Source organism: Phalacrocorax carbo, chromosome 4 (genome assembly GCF_963921805.1).
Source record: "Phalacrocorax carbo chromosome 4, bPhaCar2.1, whole genome shotgun sequence".
Classification (NCBI taxonomy): Eukaryota; Metazoa; Chordata; class Aves; order Suliformes; family Phalacrocoracidae; genus Phalacrocorax; species Phalacrocorax carbo.
The window spans coordinates 74,759,501-74,768,772 of NC_087516.1; the positions used below are offsets into that span (position 1 = coordinate 74,759,501).

Genomic DNA, 9,272 nt, shown 5'->3' on the forward strand with positions numbered 1-9,272 from the left:
CCTTTTATAAGCAATTACTCAAATGCCAAATAAAATTTAGCCATATTGCTCATAATCAAGTCAAAGCAATAGGAAAAAAAAAAAAACAAGGAAAGGTAAAAAGAGAAAATGACTATAAAAACTATATTAAGACTAATAACTTTTAATGCCCAACTCCACAATGAATATGTTTATGATAAATATCAGCATTTGCAATGGGGCTGACACTCATATTTTCAGAACCATCCCGAGTCAAGACCTAAACTTTCTAATAATGATCCCATCTGATCTCCTGAGCAAAAGACTTATTTCTACCAGTAATATCTGCCAGGAATTAATATAATGCTTGGAACTAACTCTCTCTCCCCTATATAGCAACATTGTTGGGCCTAATAATCTAGGATCAACAACCTGCATTGAAAAATAAAAGTCTATTTAAAGTTACTACGTCTTTTAATACATATGCAACTACCCTTCTGCATATGCATCCAATTTTCTTATTCTGTGTAATTTTTCCCTACCCATCTCAACTGTGTTCTCCTTTTTGTATTGGGAATTCAGGGGGAAAAACACCCACCAGTATCAGGCAATTCTTCTTGGAGATTAGAATTGAGACAGAGGAAACCACCTCTTAACCTCCCCCGTTAAGCCTGGTTCTGTTCTCCCAACGTGTATTTTCCCATAGAGAAGTAGTCGCAACCTTTCCTTGAAACTTCTTATTCAGTATTTTATTGCAAGACAAGCTTGAAACATTGAACATGACTGAAATCACTAGTGGATTATTATTTCATACAGGGATAACATCACCTCCTCAACCCTTATCTGTTTCACATCCAGTGACTAATCTTCCTTATCGCAGCTTCACACTGGGAACCCCACCCTCGTACCCCAGTGCCTCTGAAAACCCTGTCTGCTTCCTGGAATATACTGTGAATGTTAGAAGCATAAACTAGTGTACACTCCCTGCTCCACTGCAAATTATATTAACACTGTAATATGCAACTTGCACATCACACAAAACGTGTGACTTCAGTGAATCCTGATCGACCTTTGCCACACCATTTACCAGCAGGGTTTTCTCCTCTCCTACAGATCTGCTGTTTAAAACAAAGACAGAAGACCAACCCCAAACCGCCTCTTTCTTGTTATTCAGCCTCAGTTAACTTCAGACTGAGAACTTTCAGAAACACTCAGTGACTGTGTAATCCTAATTTTTACTTGTCATTCAATAGTAAACTAATTGCCCTTTACAAAACAAGGCAAACAGCTGTAGAGGCGGAGTAGCAAACAAATTTGTAGTTTTCTCCAACAAAACTGCCAATTATCTGTAAAGGTAAACTGACTGGCCATAGCATTTGTCCTCCGGGAGTCTGTAAACACGCATCTCCCTCTAGCTGCTCAATTACCACCCTGAAGTCCTTTTTCCATCTCACAGCACTTACTTAATTTGCTGCTGAAGGACTGCTCCGCCAGAACTTCTACCCTGTGTGTCACCAGGGCATAGCAAGGGATTCAAAAATAAAAGACTCCATGTTGCTGGGCTTAGTCATGGGGTATTATTCCAGGCGGTAGGAGAGGCCATCTGAATAGAGTAGAATGAGACCCAACTCGTTTTAAGGAACCTCTTATCTGTATGTAGTAATCCAAGACTTGGAAGACGTATTTGCACACTAAATGAAAAGAAAATTAATATTGGGCAACACACCACCTAGCTGACGATGCCCTTTCTGAACAAAAAGGCCTGAGATCTCACACACTCCGTACTTCCCTACCCGAAAGCAACTCCACAGAGTTTCTTGTCATCTCCCGAAGGAGCCACATTCAAAACCAAATTTAACTGATCTTTCCTGACTGGCTTTCTAGGGCTTATCGTGTGGGAGTTGGATTTTAGTGTGAAGCATGAAAGGGAAGAGAAAGGGGAAAGAAAAATTAAAAAGATGGTGAGAGAGTAAAAGAACAAAACATCAGGTCACTGAAAGGTTTTACCCAGGTCACATCTGTCACGGTGTTATGAACAGGCCTAGAGCCACTGTTCAGGCAAAACTTACTCTAGAGGGTGTTTAAACAAAATCTGTAGGCTTAGCATTACCTCGGTACTCTGTTTCAACATCACCTAACAGTGCTGAACACCCAGAAAAGGCATCTTTAGTACACTGCTCCAGCAGAACCCAATAAGCCCTTGCAAATAACTTATTTCACTTATTGTTAATTCCAACTTAACTGTATTAAAAGGGTTCATTTAGTCATATGCCACAAGGTAACCTGTTCAATAGTGGCATGCCATGTTGATAAAAGAATTCAGTTATCTTCAATTACTTTGCTTGCTGGGTTTCAGCTGAGTTTTGAGGGGGTGGGAAAAAAAATTAAGTCAAGGATGAAGAAGTTTAATTGCCAATGACCACCTTCGCAGCCATTTTTATTATGGCTCTTCCAAGTCTCTTAATACACCACATACTAACAAGATATTTTCTGCAGAAAGACATGGATGTGCAGACATGCCAAGACACATGAGATGACAGTTCTGAAAAATGAAAGATGAGTTTTGGAACCACCAAAACAGCAACAATCCTCTGGGACAACGGCAACAGAAAAGGAAAAGCAGACTGGACGCTGTGCAGAGATAAGAGAAGCAAAGTTTGTACATAAAGATATATCACCAAAGTACTGCTTATTACAAGACAAATTATGTTTTTTAGTAGTAGTTCTTCAGAATAGGTAAAGTTCTGCAAATAACTAGTCAGCAAATAAATTTTTTTTCCTGACAAAAGGGGAGGGATATATCACCAATTTCTTCTGAAAGCAGTTTAATGATAAAAGGTGGAACACATTCTTTTTTTGACACAAAGAATTTTTATTTATGCTGTAAGGATTTCTAGACAATATTCAGGTTTTATTTTTACTTAGACTGCAAACATATTTCCTTCAACAATAGGCTGTTGAAGTCACACAGCAGAAGAGCTCTTCAAAACTCCAGTGCCTTCAAAACTAGTTTGTTGAACTCGTACAACATTTTCCTTTCAATGCTCCGTTTGAAACATCACAGCGTAATCCAATTTTAAACAAGGTAAGCTATACTTGAATCTATTGTTTTAGCAGATAAATGTGAAAGTCTTGCAAATATGACAAAACAATCCCTTGGAGTACATCATAGTTTAAGTCTAGAGCATGGATTTAGATCCAAAATACTGGGAAATAAAGAAATTTAAAACACAGAGCAATTATGCTAACATCCTTTCCTACAGTAGTTCTAGCATCTTATAGCAAAACTACCTTAGACTGGCCTCCTTCTTCACACTATTTGAACAACTGACCAAGGCAGTGAGTTATGACACCTGCATCCTTCCACCTATTTACATTCAAAACCAGTCACTTTTTAATGCAACAAGCAGTAGGGGAAAAAATCCCCAGTATATGGTTGATTAACCATTACGCTATTTATTTGCCTTGCATTTCATTTCTCATGGCTTTTTTCTTAGCATTTTCATAGAAAGCTGCAACCTGTGACTCAATTTCTACAAAAGCTTTCATGGTCTAAAGGGAGCACGTGCTAGAGCCAAGTAAAGCAGTACTGTGCCTTGGACTGCAGGCAGCAGGATGGATTTCTCTCTGGTAACAAGTCTCCACTTTAGAAACAAACACCACCACCACCACCACCACACACCCTACCATACAAAATTACATACACTCATATATATAACTAAAATACAAACAGCAGGTTTGTAAAGATAACACTTCTAATCCCTTCAGGGTTGAGGTAATTGTCAATATTGTGCCTTCTGATAATTCTTAATATCATTTTTAAAAGCTGCTATTCAAACACTCAGTGAATTCATAACAACTGACAATAATATATGCCTTAGATACACCAAAAAAAATGATAATTGGATCATTTACCCATTTACTGATCAAAAGCTTGCTATTCCTAGTAACACAGTATACCTTTACTAAACTGCACTTTTACAACATGCTTGCTAACAGACTAAAGCAAATTAATTTATGCAATATCACTACAGCGAACTGGTTCTGCTACCAAAATATCAATCAGATAAAAGGTGTTTTTTGATGCCCAGGAATAAATGCAATGAAGAAAGACAAACTCAGCACAATATAAAGGACTGAAGCGTGCAGTTATTTTAATTAACTACATCATTCAAGCACACTAGGAAGCAAAGCTACTTCAGCCACTTAAGCAGCACGGGTATCTTGCTTCATTGAATACTTTTATAAATTTCATTAACAATTGTTGAATAATTATCTAATGAATCATTAAAGACCCACATCAGCTATACAAACCACATGAAGACTAGGGAACTTGTCATTCAGACTCCCTTTTCCAAGCTTACAAAAAGGGCAGCACTTTTGGTGTCATCAAATGAAGAGGTGGAAGAACTTTTGTAATAAAAGTCATTTCAACAGCTCCATCCTGGGCAAATTGTTTATATGGAGGAAGGGTAAGTAGCCTCCTCTGCGAAAGCCCAGCCCCGAGGGGGGTGGCTGAGGAAAAACAAGGCTTGGAGGAAAGACACGGAATACAGGACTAACACTGCGTTGTTCCACCACTTCCATACGGACGCATCTTATTGGCTCAATTGAAAAAAAGCTTATCTTGTTACCTTGTAAAAAATTATCTACAAGATTATGTAGGACTTCTTCCTTGCAACCGTTCCTCTCCTCTTACTCATAGAGCTTCAGCTTGAAGGACTGAAGACTTACTGCAATATATCGGCTGGGCGCTACAAAGGAAGGTGAGGGGAGGAAGACACACCGCACAAGGACCTTTCACCATTTGACAGCCTTAGCTACAGCTACCTCCCTGTGCTCACGGTCACCGAGATTAGACAGAAGCCTATTAATTTCACTAGCCATTTCATACTGCTACAAGTCTTTCTCTATGAGTTAAATGCAGATTAGGATGTAAAAGGAGCTGTATAATTCTGAAATTACCCTGTTTAAAAGAAAACTTTAATAAAAGGCTTCGTCAGAAACAACAAACTGTGGTAACAAACATACCATTAAAAATTCAAATATGTTTACATTAGGTGTTTGGTTTACTATATCATGATTAAAACCTACTAACGTATCCAAGACAAAAAAAAATAATAGGTCATGGTAACGACGCTTTGACGGAATTCTTTCGCCAAGAATGTTAAGCCTCCTATATTTTCTCCTTCTCGTGTCGGGTGACGTTAACAATTTCTTTGAATAACAAGAGTCAGGCTTGCCTCTACTACGAACTAATACCACACTAAATTGAAATTCAAAAGATGACAGACTGGGGTCAATTTTCTCAAGTGTGTAACTATCACTGAACATACCGTACATGCATGTCTCAGAAAACTTTCAACAAATTAAGCCAGGATCAACAAGTCAAACAGGATTCTGTCACTACTTTGATGTGAGATCCTACTGCGTTTTATGATCCTCTTTACGGATAGTTTTACATTCCATCCCAGTAGCATTTCTGCTCATCTACTTATTATTTCATATGACTAATTTCCATACTACTACGTTCGAAAGGGCCTAGCGTGACTGACTTTGCACTGCCAACATGCAATTAGTTACTTCAAAACCCATCCCTTGTTGCAGATGAAGGCACATGGCAATACCTTCCATCTAACAGCCAGGGAAGATCAGCTGCTTTGTCTTCTACAAGGGCAAGAGTGGTGGCCAAACCAAAACACGCACCCTGGTACATGTTCTTCACTGATGCCATTACCAGCAACCATCACTCCCATATTTGCTAAATCAGACACCTGCCACTGAAAAACATGCTCCGGTGCAACTACTCAGTTTAATATTAATTTGATGCAGGGTAAGCACAACTTCTACACAGAAGAAAAATAATTTAAAGTTCTCTGAAACCAACAGATTAAACTTATAACATGCACAGTGTATGAACTCACCGCCTCCTTTCTCTCCTCCCTTCAACAACTATTTACTTTTCCACTTCAGGTAAAACACACAAACTTTACAGAAGGTGAAACACGAGGTGCTAATGCAACAAAAGAAGTTTTCCTAATGCTTCTGATGTACCATTATTATTACTGCCCCAGCAAGCCAAATGAGTGACAAGCTCTCTTTCATGTACAGACAAGACAACAAGCTGCTGCCCAGCACGCCAAATTGTAGGAACTATGCGCAAATAGGTATTTATGAGTGCGTCGGTACACACAAACAAAACAGTCGAGATGATAAAGATGACTATATATGTTGCCAAAAGGTTTGATCTTCAGCTAAGTAGAGATTTTGTGGTCTGGAGAACTCTTTCCTCTGCTTGCATGACCTGTATACTTGAAACTATAAATTATATATTTCCCTTTGTGAAGAAAGTCATACGTAATTCAAGCATAAAAGCAACTGTCAGATCACAAAAAGGTTCGTCAGGTGCCTTCAGGAGCAAGTGCCGAGATTGACATTCTCAGGAAATGCAGGTTGAAATACGTATTTTGAGGTCAGCGGCTTACTTCCAGCCAAGAACAACACTCCAAGAAGCTGCTAACTTCTAGGAACGCTTTGCTAGCCTAAGCGTGAAGCCTGGCAATTTCAAGTCAGGTCTTAAACGACCGACTCTGTAAAGCCATCTATCTGCCTGCTTAGTCGGTATGGAGCCTATAAAGTAGCTTTATCTTACATGTAGTGATTAAAGGTCAGAATAGTATAGCACGGCTACTCTCGCTTCTGTCTCTTCCCACATAAACAGCTTCAATTCTGAGAGCAAGTAAACTTACTACTTTTTTTATAACACTTAAAGCCTCCACGATCTAAATCTTCTGGAAAGCAAAACCAGGTAACGGATTGTACGGAGGGCCTTACTATACAATTATGCAAAAAAAAAACCAAAAAACACCCAAAACACAAACACGACCTGCGGAAAAGCGAACGGGATTTAGCAATATTTTTAAAGAAAAGCAAAGCGAACAAGTAGTTACCAGCCCTGCCTGCCAGGACCTGAGCCCAGCGCCGTGCGGGGCTCGCCGGAGGTGTCACCCCACCCCTCCCCGGGCCGGGGGTGCCCATTTGCAATCGTGTCCCCGCGTGTCCCCCCCCGTGACCCCCCCGTCCCCAGCTGGGGGAAGGCGGCAGCCGGACCCCACCTCTCCTCCCTCCTCCCTCCCTCGCCTCCCTCCTCTGCCCATGTATGTCAAAAGCCAGAGCGCCCAGCCCGGCTCCCGCGGAGCCGCACCGCCGCCCGCCCGGGGAGTGGGGACAAACGCGCCCGCTTCGGAGCTAAAAATAAAAACAAAACTAAAAAAAAAAACCAACCCCAAAATGAAACACCACCACCCCACCCCCCCAACCCAGAAGGCCACCTCCCGCGCCCGGCCCGGCCGCCGCACCTGGGTCCTGCGGGAGGAGCTGCCCCTCGGCAGCGGGCGGGGAAGAGCTGTCCCGCGTGGGTCTGCGCCTCGTCCACGGGTTCTCCTTGGGCGGCGGGGCTTCCACCACCGCCGCCCGCCGCCGGCCGCCCTCCTCCGCGGCCTCCTCCCCGCGGGGCGAACCGGGCTCCGGCCGACGGGCTTCCTCCGGCTGTGGGGGCCGCCCGACCGCCGGGCCCCCCCCGCTACCGCTACCGCCGCCGCTCTCCTCAGCGCCCCATCCCCGCCGCTCGGCGGGCGCCTCCGCCACCTGCGCCGCGGACATGCCCTGCCGCCCGCCGCGAGGGGCCGCCAGCCAGGGCGGTCGCGGGGAAGCCAAGGCAGGGGGGCCCGCCTCCTCCTCCTCCTCTTCCTCCTCCCCCCTCAGCCGCCGCCCCGCCCCGCCGCTCCCCTGTCAGCTCCCCCGGCCGGGCCGGGGAGCCGCTTGCCGCCTCCTTCCCCTCAGCCGCTCATCGGGCGCGGGGTGAGGGAAGCAGCGAGGGAGGGAGAGCGACCCACCGCCGCCTCCCGGCGCGGCGCGGCCCGGCCCTGCCCGCCTGGAGGGGGGTGCGCGGGCGGCGGCGGCCGCACAGCTAGGCAGAGGGGCGGAGCCTTGGGGGGGAGGGGGGTACTCCTGTGCGTTATGACCTCACAACGGCCGTGCTCGAGCACGGTGGCGCGAGCAACCCCCCTTCCCCCTTCTCCACGCGCGGCCCCGCTTATCCCCGCGCACGCAACGGCTTTGTCACGCACCTCCCGTGCTCGAGCACCTTCGTTAGCAACGTGCCCCCACGCCCGGCCTCACGCCAATGAGCTGGCGTTAATTGAAAGGAAAACTAGTACAGGCGGCGAGGTGGCCGAGCGGCAGGGCCACCTCGGGGCGCCCCCGCACCCCGCACACGACTCGGCGCGCCTCGCTGCTGCTGGAAAACACGGTAAATGAGTCACCCAGCAGCTGCCCTAAAGCGAGAGCACGGGTCCGTTTTGAAAACCTAATTAGAATCATTGATAAGTTGTTTTTTTTTTTACTATCAAGTCTACTTGATATTCCCGGCTGCTAGCGGGGAAGGCTGAGACGAAAGACAGGCAAAGAGGGCAGGCGGTGCGGGGGGCGAGAGCACAAGGCACGGCAGCTGCCAGGGCCCTGCTCTCCATTACACACGCACGTCCCGTAATGCTTCCTGGACATCTCTTTATAGGTCCTTCCCCCACCGGTACCACACGACCTGGGGCTCAGAACACAAGAGAGGGAGGAAGGAGGTTTCCCTGAAGCGTGGCGGACGTCCCCGGCTCGGCACTTCCAGCAGCCGAGCCTAGAGAACGTGCTCAATGGGCACGTGAGGACGCACCTGGGTGCAGGCAGCGAGGGCGTCACGCATCACGGAGCGTCGCAACAGTCGGGCTCCTTCGCTATCGCACCCCGTCTCCGCTACCCTTCTGCTTTCTGCCAGACTGCTCCCAGAAATCATCCTGCAGCAGCACGTGTGCGTTCGGACCACGCTTGCCAGATTCGGCAGGAGGCTGTAACCGCGCTTCTGCTTTACGCTGCTATAAGCAAACCACATGGATACTTTAATGCACGTTTCCGTAACTGCGGATTTAAGCTCCAAACATTGGTAATAAGGCTGGAGTTTCTCTTTCCATAAATTGAAAAAAAAATACTCCTGCTGCTAACTCTAAGTACAAAAAGTAAGTACTGTGTAAGTACTAAAAGCACTAAGTTGTACAAGTGACACATGTACCCCTCCTTCGTTTTAAATTTGCACCAAGAAAGAGGAATGGTAGAATGATTAAAATTAAAGGAAATCTTCAAACTTAGAAGCATTTTTCTTTGCGACCAAGAGCTCTATTTTTTTCACGTGCAGTAAGTTCACTAACCAAGGACACACCAACTGCATATCACAGCAACTAATTTATTTGAAATGGAGGAAAGCATTC

At 45.2% G+C, this 9,272-nt stretch overlaps 1 protein-coding gene across 2 annotated transcripts in view; it reads right to left on the bottom strand.

The window, feature by feature from the left end:
- Window positions 1-7,754, bottom strand: part of LARP1B (La ribonucleoprotein 1B) — a 39,639-nt gene extending 31,885 nt beyond the window's left edge. For both annotated transcript variants that reach the window (XM_064450472.1, XM_064450471.1), the window contains exon 1: window positions 7,317-7,754. In XM_064450472.1, the coding sequence (XP_064306542.1) occupies window positions 7,317-7,620 (304 nt within the window). In that variant the 5' untranslated portion in view covers window positions 7,621-7,754. The remainder of the gene's footprint in view (window positions 1-7,316) is intronic.
- Between the last annotated feature and the right edge of the window lie 1,518 nt (window positions 7,755-9,272).